Source organism: Symphodus melops (assembly GCF_947650265.1).
Source record: "Symphodus melops genome assembly, chromosome: 6".
Classification (NCBI taxonomy): Eukaryota; Metazoa; Chordata; class Actinopteri; order Labriformes; family Labridae; genus Symphodus; species Symphodus melops.
Window position 1 is genome coordinate 13,599,649 of NC_136696.1, and position 16,283 is coordinate 13,615,931.

General features: G+C 39.3%; 1 protein-coding gene across 1 annotated transcript; it reads right to left on the reverse strand.

The window, feature by feature from the left end:
- Positions 1-2,366: 2,366 nt before the first annotated feature.
- kras (v-Ki-ras2 Kirsten rat sarcoma viral oncogene homolog) lies at positions 2,367-14,597 on the reverse strand. The gene is made up of 5 exons (XM_079346696.1): positions 14,154-14,597; positions 11,895-12,012; positions 9,516-9,694; positions 8,831-8,990; positions 2,367-4,753 (listed from the first exon to the last, which is right to left on the reverse strand). The coding sequence occupies exons 2-5, from the start codon at positions 12,003-12,005 to the stop codon at positions 4,637-4,639; spliced, it is 567 nt and encodes a 188-aa protein (XP_079202822.1). The 5' UTR covers positions 12,006-12,012; positions 14,154-14,597; the 3' UTR covers positions 2,367-4,636.
- Between the last annotated feature and the right edge of the window lie 1,686 nt (positions 14,598-16,283).

Consider the following 16,283-nt stretch of genomic DNA (forward strand, 5'->3'; position numbering starts at 1 on the left):
ATCTCCTCTCTTTTTCACTCTGGGCTGCTGTGTGGCAGGCGCCGTAGCCCCATTGTTTAAGAAGAAAGAGTAATGGAGCTTGTCACAATATGTTAACAGAGTTTATTGTTCACAGCAACAGTTTGAAACAACTTAACTTCCTTTAAAAGAGGCGAGGAATAGCGTGGAATAATTAGAAGGAAACAGGAGATCAGAGTGGCTATTAGAACAAAACAATTAGTAACATTTTTAATTTATAATTGGCAAACAACATAAAAAGGATTCATTAATGATCACCTGCAATGTCAATGAACAGCTTAGGTTATAAGCATCCCAAACAGAAAACAGTTTTTCCAGGTTGCCTTTACACCAAACATTGTTTTGCAGCCAATTACCGCAGCATATGACACATACACAGGCCTGTCCTTTTGAAGCTTGTATACTGTCTCTGGTCATGATGTAGCGCGCATTTATTTCTTCGAAATCTGCAAGGGAAAATATCTCATCTTTGATGCTACATGACATTTCCCTTCACAGAATGTCACTAAACAAGCAAATCCTCCAACAACCAATCCTGCAGGGCTCCCGGCTGAAGAGGACAACTTCTGTCACAGTGACAGAAAATAGGAGCTGGTTAAGGCTTTATAAGAAACCAGTGCCAGAAAAAAAAGAGGTAAAAGAGATGTGCTGACCCCAGAAACATGTATATGCTTGGTTTAAGATGTTTTATGTCTGGTTCAGTATGACTTTTAACATCAAATGATACTGGAGGAATTGGAGGATGAAGGCAGATTGTAGTTCCATTATTCCATGTACAGGTAAAATATAAGGAAATAGAAGCACAAGAGCTTATAATAAATGGTATGGTTTTATAATAAACAATCAGGGCGTAGTGTTTTATTTTCTAGCCTGCATCATTGTCGCCATCTGCTTCAGGCAAATTGCTTTTTAGTTGTAGCTCCAGACGGATGTTTTAAAAACAAACACTGTCTAAATATAAACGGTAATCCTCAGTGAAGCCTAATTTTCAGTGTATATCTGTCTGTCTGCTTGACAGAGAGGTCATAAAGCGACACAGCAGCCCGCAGTATGAAACTAAAGACACTGGTGGGGGGAACAATGCAGAGAACGTTATTTTAATACGTTTATTTGCTTGCAGAAAGCAGAAGCAGATTTGCACATTAATCTAAAAATGAAGAGAACTTTCAAGTTGAAATGCAAATATTAGTATTTAACATGTTTTGCTTACCTCTGCAGGAAGTATTCAATATTGTTTTTTTAATTCATTAAAATAAGTAAATGAACCTGAGAAGATTTGGAAAGTTTTGCAAACCCCGAGGGTCACATTCAAAGGCAGTAAAAAAATTTTTTTAAAAAGTAAATAAAAATGAACACGGCAATACGATCCAAGTTGTCATTCGAGACATTTTGTAGGCAGCCCTGGAACTCATTCAAGGTTCAGATAAAAGATCAAATACACATCTTTGGGGATATTATGTTTTGGAGACGCAGAGAAATGTGAACATTTCTGTCAACTGAACTCTGAATAGTCACACTCTTCGTACCATATTGTTTTTTAAACGAGAAGTCAATCAGGTTTTTATAAACCAAATGGTTTGTTCAAGGCTGTCGAATTCATGTCAATCAAAAAGATTTTTTGAACCTATTTTACTATCATGCCATTGTTGACTGAAAGTAAAATGTAGGTTTTGGAGGACAGATGTTGCAGCAAAAGCCCAAAATAAACTAAAGCTTACCGTTAAATAGAGAATAATCTCCCCTCTGACCAACAGTATTCTCTTTTAATTGAGTTTTTAATCAGTTTTAAATGAAAGCTGTTGTTTTCTTCTGATTTAAGCCTCTGCACAAAGCAGTGTCTGTCTTCTCAGACTTGAAATGTAATATAAACATTAAGTGCTCCTTTTGTTGCAGCTACTGTTGTGATTATCTTAAAAGGTTTTTCTATTGATTGTTTATTAACTGATGTGTTTTTATTGTCTTTGCACAGTGAAACAAAGACACAGTTCTCCTATTTGGACACTACAATCAAGTGTTTCCTATTCTAAATGATGTATTTTTGATAAGTTACTTAAAAAACAAATCTAGGCTCCCTCAGTGCGTCTGTGCAGTCCCTTCATAGATTGTTACTATTGTAAAGAATCAGTCTTGCCAAAGAAAGTGAACAGTGCCACCTGCTGGACAACAATGGTTTTATGCTGTGCTAGGATATGTGAACGTGTTTTCCAACATATGTTGATGTTGTGCGTTGGTATAAGTAGCAGGTTTCTGTCAAGCAGTTGCAACGTGTAAAAAGATTTTTTCAGATCCTTAACGTCAGTGTTTTTAAGACGGGTAACGAGAAGACATTTAAAGAAAGGGAGACAAAGTGAAGTTCCTCTTTTCTTTGTTCTTTATTACACATTAAATAGGAGTGGTGAGATTCATGGCAAAAAATAGACTCATTTGAGATCAGATCACCACTCGACACTGCCCACAACAGGTGTGCTGTGAAGTGGTCATTCATTCACTTCCCTAGACCTGGACCCAGACACACTCTCTAGTCACATACACAGAGCGGAGTGAACCTCCATTAAAGCAACATTCATTTAGACACACCAACGAAATGAAGCACAATTTACAAAATATGCACCTTTCAGTATCACAACTATACAAAGGTTGTTAAAATATGATCCAGGTATAAATGATACATTTCAGAAATCAGCTGTTGGCACGCAATAAAGGAAGAGGAACTTTTCAGTTAAACTACTTTGAGACAGTATTGTTCACAAAGAGGGTTCCATAATTATCTGTTATGATCAACTTCATGAAAAAAAAAAGAGGTAATAATAAACTGGGTCAAATTCATTAATCCTGAAAGCATGATGAATTATGTGTGGATCTTGGGTCAACAACATTGCTCCCTAAAGACAGCGTTCTGAGCACACAGGAAAAAGGACACGACGACTTGGGTCTACCATCTAAAAGAAGCACCTAACACAAAGAGGCAAATCCGAAGGGAGCAGCTTGTAAATAAGATTGAAAAGGTGAAATACTGTTTAACCCGGGGGAAGGAAAAAAAAAATCGTTTTTTGTAATAGCTATTTTTTTTAGTATTCAGACCTTTTTCTCTGAAAACCAATTTTGTGGCAATTACTGCTTCATTTACACACATCAGTTCCAGTTACATCACCTCAATAAACAAGCTTTGTGAGCGAAAGTGTCTATTTTTGCTGGACAATCATCTCTGTTGAAAGGCAACCCTCCAAACTATTTTAACACTTTAGGAAACTAATCAAAAAAACAACAAAAAAAAAACTCTTCAGAAGCAAGGGAAGAATGTGAAAATCCATTTGGACGACATTTGGAACAACCTCTGTGACACCAAGAGAACGACTCCTGAGAGTGCTTTGAAGATGCTCTCTGCTGTCTGACCCGTCGCAAGAAAACAGTCAACCGCTTAGAAAACTGGACAAGGCATGACGTGTGCGCGCGTGTGGCTATAGCTACTGGAAAAATCACAAATTCTAAACCTGGTGAACATGACTAATGAGCCGACAAAAGGCTTCGTAATGTTTCAATTTGATCACCTCGATCAGGAGGATGATTTTTATCATAAAAGGCAATAAAACATTTGTCAGGATGAGAGAAGACCATCCTGTGGTTGTGACTTACAGTACAAGGAAGGACCTGTAAGGTCAAAAAAGCTGTTGGACATCAGTTGTGACTTGGCATGAATCCCTGCTACATTAAATAACTCTGGTCAATACAAAACCAGGCTGCTAGTCCCATTGGGTTCTTTTAAAGATATCGATTTCTTTCAATTCATTAAAAAGTGGCAAATTTTGTTTCTCACTTAAAGCAAGTCCTAAATCCTTCCTATGAACTTGACAACTGAATGTATGATATGGTCTTGGGTCAGAGTTCCTCATGTCCGACTCCACCAGAGGCAGTTGATTCAAAAACCCATGTCATGTGAGAACACAATGCATGCAAAACAAACACAAACGTCTCATGTAGGCAAGAAATCACTCCCCACATCGTACAAAGCATTGACAAATTAATTGGGGGCTAATTAGGGTGTTAACACAATGGGAGAAGAGTAGAAGTTTGCATGCATACTTATATCAGCGACATAATTAAGTAATACCTAAAGATGGGGACGTTACACAGTGGCTGTGACATTTTGGATCTCATCTGGCTGAGTGTTGGTCCTCTTTTAAGATTGGAATTGGGAGGAAAAATTCATTCTTTGGCATCCCAGACTTAAAAGATCACGACAGGACGTTAGCAGGTCATGACTTTTTAAGCAAAGGGAAAAAAAACGACAACTGAACAATTCAAATTGTTAATGAATTATTAGCTGTGATGCGATTAGTTCACAGCTCTGTGATTATATATATAAAAAAAAAAAAAGTACCCAATCAAACATCATCATGGCTGTAGGACCAACACATGTGGGCATCTGGCACTGAACTGAAAATAAAAGCTTATTGGTGTCCTCATAGCAAACAACATAAAGGCAGAAAAGTGGGGTCAGGTTTAGTATTCAATATGGTGGGTACTGAGAAGAGGCTAATAATTTAGTGTAATGTACAAAATGTATTACTGTAACTGTTCAACATAGTTTGTTTAGTCTGTCTTGAAAAGGGGCTTTTTTTCACATAAGTGTACACTTTGTCTTGGACTTCTTTTTCTTCTTTTTGCCCTCCTTGCTCATCTTCTCCTTATGCTTCCGGATTTCTCTCACTAATGTGTAAAAGGCATCGTCAACGCCCTGAAAAATAAAACAAAAAAAGATCACATTAATATGCTTTTAGGGTGCAATTATAACACCAGAAATTTTAGTGCATCAGAATACACACTATTAAACAGCCTGACAGCTTTGGAAGAATGCTTTTTGAAGTCTGCAGTGATTTTTTTTTCTCTCCAAAGTTTATAAGACAAATTTCACTCAAATTTAAAGTCTTTAATTCTAAAAATGGATATCTCAAAATGTTCTCATATCAAAGATATCTACATAATTCCAAATAAATTTGGTTCACATTAAGAAAGAAGAAATTACACTCCAAAAGTGATCTTGCCACTGAGTCATCGTCGAGTTTCCATCACATTTAACAAAGTTGTACATCACATGACACAAATCAGAGTACACGGTTTAAACATAACATTCAGCACTTCTCCCTCCAACAAAAACAGACAGTAGCTACAGATATATGAGCCAGTTACTAATCCATTAATCTATGTGCAGGCCGCTCACACGAGTGAACCATGGAATAAAAGATGGACCTGTATTGAGCACTTGGCAGGGATTCTGGTTTACTGCTGCATGTTTGTACTGAGGACACAGTTTTTTTATATTTTGCAGCAGAGATACATAACAGAAGGTTTGCCTTCTGTTCAATCTCTTTAAACTAATTAACAAACGGTTTGAAGAGGGTTCTCCTGGGGAAAATGCACAAAGTGGAAGAAAACTCTTCTGAGCAACAAAAAAAAAAGCAGAGTGACACATCGTCCTCTGGTGAACAGCTTTGATTTTAGTCACAAAGCCAAGTGGGTGATTTTCCAAAAGCCTTTAGAATTTAAAAATGAAGTTTATTATCAGGTTTTAACCACGTTTTGTTTTTTTCAACACTTTCTGCCGTCTTGAAAAAGGTTCTCAAACAAGGACTTGGTATTCTACTCTCATACTAGTTCTGAGAGAGTAAAAAGCTCTATGTGAATGCAGCTGCTGTCTGTTGATGCATCATAAGGCAAGTACCCAAGTGCTCAAACAGGTAAAGTGCCTTATACTTGACAATGAATCTGTTGGAGCTGCAGAGTACAGAGCCTGAGGTCACGGCAGATTGTGACAAAAAGAGCAGAAAAGGAAAGATCAGAGATGTGTGGGAAAAAAAACGTTCTCACCAACAAAAAAAACACAATTTGCCAATTCCTTCGACCACATCCTCATTAGAAACATTTAAGTCCATGATTTGGTCCCAGATTCACCACAATCTTCTTTTGATCAAACATGCTGGCTCAGCAGCCCAAACCCCCATTTCTCCACGTTGATTTGAGCAGATTGAAGACGTTTTCACACTGGTACTGAAGTCCAGGACAGGACGGGATTTGAGGTAGACTATGTCTCTGATGTATAAGGAGAATCAAATCTTTAAAACACTTTGGAATTGTTTTTTCCTTTAGTGATTTTTGTTTACCCTTTGCCCTGTTCAAAAGCCTGCCTGCTGGAGAGAGAAGCAGGGTCTTAAACCTGATGGGAAGGGGGAAAAGTACACAAACTAGATAGCAACAACAGTAGACAAGTGTGAAAGCAGACTATGTGGGATCGCTGAAGGGGGAGGGGCGATCAAATGTGCTTTCAAACTCAAGTAAATAAAGTCAACCCAGTGTGAAAACTGCCTCTGATAACAAAACAAAACAAAAAAAAACAGCCACAATACACAGAGTCAATGAAAAGAGAAGAAATCATCAGCGGTGTCAGCCTTCTGTTAAAGCCTCACCACAGCCCTGGCAGAAACCAGCAGGTTAGGCTTTGTGATCCCATTAAGCACCAGCTCTCCTCGAGTGTCTTCTCCCATTGCCTTTTACACACACGCACGCACACGCACACCAGAGCAGGCGCACGGCTGCTTACACTTACCCCTTTCACATCACAACACACTTTTTAAGCTTGACACAGCGCGGGGTCTTTTCTTCCTTGCTGAGCTTATTGAGTCGGTACAGCCTGATCTCCCGTACCAAAGTGTAAAAGGCATCTTCCACTCTCTGCAGTATGAGACACAACTTCCCTCAATGTCATGGAATACAGGAGGACAAACTGGATGTGGTACAGGTTACAGATACAAAGGAGCGAAGACAACAAGGGTTTTATCTGCACAGTTTAATCTTCTGAATGAAGAGAAACCCCAACTGAGACCCATCAATCAAAAACCAAACATTTTTAAGGAAACATTTTGAGCTTGAAACAGTTTGCTTCCTTTGGCAGTAAAAAGAAAAATGGCTGAAGCAAGATGAAGTTCTCCTAGTGAGAAGTGTATAAGGGCAGAAACTAAAATGTTGGGGGAAAAAAAAGCTTTATCATAAGTGTGATAACGTTGACTCTTCCAGTCGCACAATAAAACAAAACTGTTTGGACTTTGGACTAAACTTTTCACACTAGCAGAAATCTCCTGCTAAAACTCTGGAGCTCTATACGTGAATGCAAACGGCTGAGTTTTCCAGTCGGACCCCGCGGTATTTTTTCCGCAGCAAGTCGGAGTGTGCTGATGTCAGAACACAGCAGGATGCTCTCTGCAGACTTCAGCTCGAGCCCAGAGGAGAGGGAGTGACGTTCCCGTTACTGCTGAACGCTGCAGAGAGCGTCTTCACCTGACCATGATGATCGATGTGCACGTTATTAAATGTCTGCATCATGTTTTCTGTTCGTCAGTATGTTGTTCTCTACTCTTATGCTGATGTTGTAATTCTGTTGGACGACACATAGCACTCATATAAAATTCGAATCTCCATCTGCTGCAATGAGGACTGTAGCCTCCGTGCATGCGGTGCCCTTAGACTCTACAGCAAACTTCACTGAGAGTACTCAGAAATAACATGAAATAGGGGGATTTACTTTAAGTTTATATTGCAAAGAAACATTTTCAATATAAAAGTAACTCACTTTGTAACTCCACAGTTTAAATAACTTGCTGTAGCACACCAACTCTGAGCTGGATTTTTCTCATGTACGAGCATATACACAAAACAAGATCCGCCCCGTGGTACGTCCGGCTACCGGAGATTGCTGATTGGTCAGGGCGCTGAATATTTATCTGATAATATGCTAAAAAAAAAAACGAATTTGAGACTTTTTAACACTTCTCAAGGATCTGCAGGAACCCTGTAAAGACGTGTATGTATTAAGGGAAAACTCTAATGAAGCATTCAGTGTGTGGGAGACACCAGGGGTGAAATAGCTGAGATTTGGTTAAAAAAAAAAAAAAGCAAGGCAGGAGATGCAAGAGACAGCTGCTTCCCAAACATCAGCAGCACAGAGTGGAGTGTGAATTATAGTCAGGTCCGACTATGTGAACAGAGCTGCAAGAAAATCAATCATTGTGTCATTACTTCCCCCCCAGCACCAGAAGGAGCCGTGATTCCCCCCGGGTCAAAAGAGACCTGGAAGGATGTGTTCACAGATCACTTTGTCAGCCAGCCGGACACCTCAGGCCATGCTCACAACACAGCATTATAATGCGACTAACACCACCGCAAATCGTCCAGCAGCCAGTCACGGTAACAAGTCCGCCACCTGCTGAGTGACTACTGACTGATTGTCCTTTCATGCAGACTCCATGACACACACTTACTGTGTATGTATGATGCAGGATCCTGTGAGAGTGGCTCTAATGAGTAAATACTGTCATATATCCATGACAGGGTAGCATGCATGGATTCCATTACAGCCAATAAATAAAAAAAATGGAATTAACCAAAGAAGATTTAATGATGGGCAGTGCATTGCCCGACACATTTTCCAGCAACGTGATTAAAAACGAAACATTCAAGCCACTGAAACAAATCAACAGCAGCACACAGCTCAAGGGTTTCACTTCTAGAGTCAGGGAAATTAAGCCTCTGTGAGTATCAACATTACTTTGACACATTAACATACGAATTTAAAAAGGAGATTTCTAGAAAGACTGCTGTGTCCCCACAAGAAAAATACCCGAGGCCACATGCAGCCTCTCACCATCCCAACACGCGCGCCCGACCTGCTGTGGAATATTCCAGGCGCAGAGTAGCGACAAGACTGAAAGTGTTGAACAGTTTGGAGTGGAGAGGGCGTGGTCGTCTCCTTTTGGACTCTCACCTGTCTGGTTTTGGCTGAGGTCTCAATAAAGGGAATGCCGTAGCTGCGTGCTAAGTCCTGAGCCTGCTTGGTGTCCACTGTCCGGGACGGGAGGTCACACTTGTTCCCCACCAGCACCATGGGGACATCTTCGGAGTCCTTCACCCGCTTTATTTGTTCTCTGGACACAGACATGGACACACACAGGACAGATTTGATTGAATCAATCAAATAGGTTTCAACAGAAAATAAAAAGGGTTAACATCACATTAAAGTAATAAGAAATAGGGTTCATTACTGTTAATGCTTTAAGGACATATACACTTACATTAGAGCTTTTTTTCTGTTGGTTAACTTTTAGATCTGTGCGTTTTAATAAAATAAAGTATTTTATGAGATAATTTTCCTTTTGCTATAAATTATATCTAAATGCAACTTTGCTCTATATGAGCTTGATCAGAATCCAGCATGTCAAAGACCATAAATAACATTTTACTTATCAGTGAGGTGCCAAACAACGCTACAGAATATATATGACTTCACGTCGTGCATTTATGCCATGATTAAAGATCAGACTGTGGAAAGCTGACATGACATTAGAGAAGGGAGACGACGAGCAGCACGTGGCTCCAGCCTTGGCCAGACTCAACCCAGGTTCACCAGTACCGGAGTGTCAGCACCTTGCACCCTCAGAGTCTCCGCTCACCTATAATTGTGGATGTCCTCGAAGGACTTGGTGTTGTTGATGGCAAAGACACAGAGGAAGCCCTCCCCTGTCCTCATGTACTGATCCCTCATGGCGCTGTACTCCTCCTGACCTGCAGTGTCCAGGATGTCCAGCAGACACGTCTCACCGTCGATCACAACCTGCTTTCTGTACGAGTCCTGGAAGGGGAGGTGGGGAGTTTTAAGAGCGCTGAGTCGACAAATCTCCGTTTAAATCAAAATACTGAGAGCAGGTAGTGGATTATTTAAAAATGATACGTTTGTTTAAACTTTACATGTACCTGAAATATCCATAGTATGAAAATGAAAACACATTTTAGACTTTGCCAGATTTTTTAAAAGACACTTTTAAAGTGTGAATGAAAAGTAATCAACTCATTTTGATTGAGTGAAAAGAGAAAGCTATTCTTTTTGTAACATCAAAGCAAAACACGTGAACACATGAATTAAGGGGAAAGTAATGTAGCATAACCAGCATGTTGTCGAGGTAATGCTTCATCATGAGCACTGCTCTACTCGAGCTGAAGCTGGGCGCCATATTATTCCATTTAACAACAATGATAGTAATGATGAATTCCCGATGTTCATTAAAGCACTCAAGCTTTCCTCTCACTGGCTGGACACAGATGATCAGAATAAAAGCCTGATCAGAATAAAAATTCTGCATGTAAACGTGTCAATCAGAACAGACTGATCTGATCAGGCTCATTAGGAAAGAAATTTCATTCCAATTGAGAGGGCTGATTTATGCCGATCATCGTTTGGATCACTCTCGATCAAATCGACTGGGGTCAAATGGTCCTGACTGCACATGTCGGCCCGTAAACCTCTCCATCAGAGTCTGATGTTTACAGTCTGTGATCAGAACACAGAACCTCATGAAGGATTGCGGTTTCATTTCTCTATACTGGTAGTTGTTTCTGTAAATGTTTTATTTTATTCAAGTAATTGTTATTTTAGCTGTTTTTTGGGGTTTTTTCACATCAGTACACCGACAAATTCCTCATACATGTAAATGGATTCACAATAAAAAAAAGATTCTGATTTGAAAGTTAAGTCTCCACTCTTTATCGGTGAACTCCATGAGGACTACCCTCTCGTTTGGATCGTGTTTGTATTTTATGTATAAATGTATTTTATTCAACTCTTTCATAGATGTGAATTCATACGACCTTATCTTATAAAAATGTTAAACTTTGGAGCGATAGTTAGCGTCTTTCCCGGCGAGCTACATTAACATGTCTGTCATCAACAGATTCATTGTAAACTGTCCATTCACATCCATGTTGTCGCGCTAACATTCAAATGGATTCTGCTACATCTGCCTAAAAATAAACAGCATCTTTAACATCGGGTGAAACAAATGATAATGCAGAGTTAGAGGAGTCAAAGTCAACTCAGACCAGAGAAGAATTATTGATTCTAAAGTCATCATGACAAGTGGCAGCCTCTCATACACATTTATTGTACGTTTACAGTTTATCATTGATGCCATTAGAATGTTTCATGCAATAATCTAACCATTAAAAATCTTTAGAACTATAGAAAGTCAAAAAGTCTCACAATGCTGCTAGAAATAGTTCAAATGTCTGAAAGGTGCAATAATCACAAAGTTGACAATATTTTTTTCAACTCTGAGGAAATATATCTCCCATTTTCAAGGGTGTAAAACAAGGTAGAGCTGTTGGAAGTTTTTAAGTCATTTGTGATGATCGTTTACAAACTCAGGCTGAAACGTTGCTTCTTCTTCTTCTTCTGTTGTTGCAGCAGCAGATAAGACAGGTGGGACGAGTCCGTGCATGTCACAATGGTTTTATTCTGATTAAATGCCGATGCATGGACAAGCACTGCATGATCTCATCATTTTATTTGGCGTCAATTTAAATCAGTGAAGTCAGAATCCCCAATGAGAATAATTTTCCCTCAGATTAAAGAAAGTGTAAACGTAGCCACTGATGTTCCCGTGATGTTTGATGACGCAACCTAATGATAAATTACGTCCATTATCCAGAGAGAAGCTCACGTTTAAGACGCTACCCTGCATTTTAATCCTCTCTTGAGGAGCCTGGACCTGCGACAGCCGCAACACTAACTGCTTTGACTGAATTCATGAGGCTGGGTTCACACTCAGCATGGCGTGTCCCTCTCAGAAGCAGACGAGCGGCAGACACACATGGAAACTTATTAAAAACCTGTTTGGTTTCCTTTTAAGACTTAAACCAGAAGAACCTGCTGCAACTCCTTCTTTTAAGAGAAGTTTCACATTGTACCAAAATAAACACACACACACAAAAAAACAGTCAAGGACTAGGCAGACATAGATGCATACAAAAAGCAAAAAAGTTGTTTGCTTGTTTACCTCGATAGTGGGGTCATATTCATCCACAAAGTGATTCTGGATGAGTTGAATAGTAAGAGCGCTCTTGCCAACGCCACCAGCTCCCACCACTACCAGCTTATATTCTGTCATGATTCACCTGCAGGACCAAAGAGAGCACATTAGACTCAGACATTTCCACAGAGACAGGCGGCTATCTGTGGCACAGCGACAGCTCATCTGTAGCACCATCAAAGCTTCAGGAGGAGAGGTTTAGAAGTAAAGTTCTCAAATACTTCGATTGTTACCAACTGCAATTTGGCCGACTAGCTTCACTTTCTCGCTCTTCATTTCTAACAAGCTGACAGTTTTCTGGGACGTGCGTGTGTTGTCCTCAGGACTGACAGACTGGGAAAATGGTGCTTTATGCCTTATGACAAAAATAGCCCATCAGCTCATCTTTAAATAACATCATTGGAAAATTCAGATATCTTTTTTTTCCCTTCTTCTCTCTCGGATAAGGGCTAATTTAGGATAAGAAGTAGGAAAAAAACACCAACAAAATGTTGTTCAAATGAGAGAATATGAAGAATGAAAAACTGAGATCACATTCTGTAATCCTAAAAAGTCCTGATAATTGTTAGTAAATGAATAATTTGAAACGAACTGACGGAAATTGGCTGACACCAAACCAATAGGCTTCATAGAAAATGTTGGTTGACTGTAAAATTGTATGATGAAAATATCCAGGGGCTGAATGAGGTTAAAGAGATAAAGATTATCATAAATTCTCAGTAATCAAATGTCCAAATCCAGCAGCACATTCTGGGCTATTCCCTGGGTAGCAACCACACACAGAAACTATCCCCAGGCAGAAATCTATGACATTTCATTAAGGCTGCAGAATTGACAGGCGACTGGGAGGCTCTGTGCTGTCTGCCTGCTTTGTGGAAAGGCACCCATCAATAGTGGCAGCTGGCCTTTTCAGAAGTTACAGTACATACTGCTCGCAGCTCCGCACAGCCTGCAGTCAGGGTGGAGCTGCACTGAATAACATTAACTTTTCTAGACAAACAAAAAGCCAGAATGTGGTTTGATTGGTATTCAGCTAACAAAGATACTTTTACGATGCTTGTCAAGAGTTCTCAACACTTTAAATTGCTCCCTGAAATGATCATGATGTATTTTACACCCAACAGTCTATGATTTACACACATTAGAGAGGCTGTTGTGTGCAATAGTGGAATAAAATCCTATGTGTATGTAGAGAAAGAGTAGTCCTACTGATAATGTCACCAGAGCATTTGAAAGTTGTCCATCAAATGCTTCCCATTCATGGCTCTATGAATTGAATACTATCACTTTTTATCTTACCAAGAAGTGCAACTACCTTTGAATGACTAATTAATAACAAGTTACGGTAGCTTACACAAAATGTGTCATAGAAATATAGCTTATCAAAAGTTGAACAGTAGTAAAGGTGTTTTCTTTCCACACACCGTCGTTACTTGTAGAAATACACATTAGTTTAGTGACTGAGACTTAGTTATTATGACCGGCATTATGTTGACATATCCTCCTTTTGACTGGCTAGCCTTTATCACAGCTCCATTTTCTGACCATTACAACAACACCCAGAGAAACAACAACACCATGAAAAGTACAGGGCGGACATGTTAAATAAGACAACTTTGTGGATGTCTTTCACTTTTGTGAATTAGCCTAGGTTAAAAACAGGGCCTCTCCACCGCTGTGTCCACACATAGGCAACACAACACAAAGAGCTTAAAAAACGTGGAGGAATTTGATTTAAATCCACTGCTGTGTGCCCGCAGGGTTGCCAGATTGGTTGTGTGAAACCCCTCTGAGCACTATGTTTAAATAACCGGGCTACTGTGCTGTTAGCTAATAGCATAGGACGGGAGGTCGCTCAAAGCCTGAAAGGACAGCTAATGAGTTCCTTGTTTGTTAATATAACGATATTTACAACGGCATCTCATAAATACAACACAGTATGCGCTGTGTTTCGGATATAAAACATATCATTCATTCAAAAAGGGGAATGGAGCCACCATTGACAGGCTAGCCCAAAGGTCTGCATTGCAGGGCCAGACGTGAGGTTAACAATTGGGCGTAGCTTGCACTTACATCGAAACACTAATTTCCAACACATATATATTAGTACTGCTCAGTGGTAACACGGTAGACACCATAACATATCCGCTAAATTGTCGTTAAAATGTAGCATAAACCCCCTCCAAAAAACGGAACACACGTAAGGATCGTGTCCGTTTGTTTTACCTTTTAGCGAGTGAGGAGTTCCGTGTCCGAAGTAGCGACCAAACAAGTCAAGCTGATAATCCACTGCTTTCACACGATCTCTGCATTTCCTATTTCACACCCAAAACGCCAGCATGTAAGTCGGTCTACCTCGTCTCAGAAGCAAGCGGGAACATGCGGAAAAAAGTGGCCAAATTAATCGATTGAACTTTCCATTTGATCCAGCGTTGCTCGGCCTAGCTGTTCAGGTTCCTGTGCTCGAATATGGGCGGATACCGGAGCGCACTTTACCCAGAAAGCATAGCAGGGGATTTTAACCGGTCTGGGACATATTTTTAGACCTCGTTTTGCAATTTGAGCATTGATATTCTTTTGTTGTTTTTTTTTCCCTCACAAAAATGATTTTGCAAACCTAATTTATTAACATAAATACAGGTGCCTCTGCAAGTAGCCTCATCTAAAGCTTTGTTGCCTAAGTGAAATGTTAATTTAGCTTACAGTATTGTATTTCATTAATGGAAGACATGATTACTGATTAAGGTTTTCATGGTCACGTACATTATAGTAACTATTTAGGTCACATGGTTCAGTTTAAGGACGTCTCCTCTCACTGTACTGTTCTCCCACTGCTGCTTGCTGTAGAGTCAACAAAGGCTAGGGGGCGACTCCTCTTTATATAGGCTCTAAATATAGCCGAGCTCTGTTACAGGGACGTCATTCCCAGGCAAGGAAATGATTTGGCAATCCCTCGTTAGTTTTCCAAAGCGTTCACTAGGATAGCTCTTGCGCACTGATTTGTGCATATACCCTTGCAAAACAAAGAACCTGAACTAAACAGCATCCTAGCTAAACAATAATAATAATAATAATAATGATGATAATAATAATAATAATACAGGAGAGATTTTTTAAAAAGTTAGGCTATTCCATGTTTTATCCGCTTATGAATAATTAGGCTTATTGTTCAGTTCGTGGTTGCGTTTGTGAGACCCTTTTAAATGACGTGATAACGAAAGCAATTGGTAGACTGACGCAATCCATGAAGCCAAATATCCATAACATAGGCCAATAGACACCCAATAACCATAAATGAATACATAGGAGCGAAGAAAAGATCAACACAAAAAACAGCATTTTGACTTTACTCAGCAGACACGCTAGAGGTCACTATTGACTTGTTGTCTGGCAGCTCTCCAAGTTTAACAGTCCCTAGGTGGACCACAGTTGAGTTTAGAGATTGTTTTACTTCAAGTCTCTTTAATCTCTATTAAATAGATCCCACATCATTAATACAGACAGGCCTGCGTTTTATGCATCAAAGATGTTTATGAGCATTCAGCTATGTGCTATTGTGTGTAAAGATCAAAGATGGATTTGCCATTATTGAGGCTCAAAATATAGCCGACAAATGCATTTCTTTTTGTCTTTCTTGTCTTTCACCTCAAAGAAATGTTCACAGAAGTTGAAGTTACAAGTGCAAAACAAAAAGAAAAAACAACCAACAGATAAACTAAATGAAAAGAAAAGGAGGACTGGCTATGGATAGTGATATATTGAGCTATCCATGCAGGGAACTAAATCTTGTGAAATTAAAGCATTAATTTCACGCTCTCAATGGATGTAAGAAAGACTTTACTGGCAGACATGACATAGTAGACCAATAATTAATTCCAACCTACAACCACATTAAACATTATTTATGTCACTCTTATATAGAATTCATCATAATATTATTTACTGTCACTTAGAAGATGTGACGTGAGCCTCTATCACTTAACGTGAAGTGAATGCATACATAAACATGATACCGATCAAATTGTACATGTCGGTGGTAAATCTACACATTACGCAGAAAAATCTCGTCCCTAGAAAATTAATTTTGTGAATAAAATAAATAAATATACCAACATTTACAAAAACTCTAATAAGTAATACTCTATTGACAGGTAATAAATATACTGTAGCCTACCTACAACATATTTGAGTTACAATTAAAAATGACAAATTTAGTAGCGACTCTTATTGGAATGGCCCCATCGAAACAAGATGGTAAGCTGAACTGGTGCTTTCTTGATAAGCTGCTATGGAAACAGGGTATAATGATATCATTTGAGACTAAACATTAACATTGTGACTCAGAAGAGACTTGAT

Excerpts from the sequence above, each read along its gene's own strand:
- kras (XM_079346696.1), bottom strand. The coding sequence starts at position 12,005 with ATGACAGAATATAAGCTGGTAGTGGTGGGAGCTGGTGGCGTTGGCAAG. Across the intron at positions 9,695-11,894 it reads AATATGACCCCACTATCGAG|GACTCGTACAGAAAGCAGGT; the intron begins GTAAACAAGCAA and ends CTCCCCTTCCAG. Across the intron at positions 8,991-9,515 it reads GAGGACATCCACAATTATAG|AGAACAAATAAAGCGGGTGA; the intron begins GTGAGCGGAGAC and ends GTCTGTGTCCAG.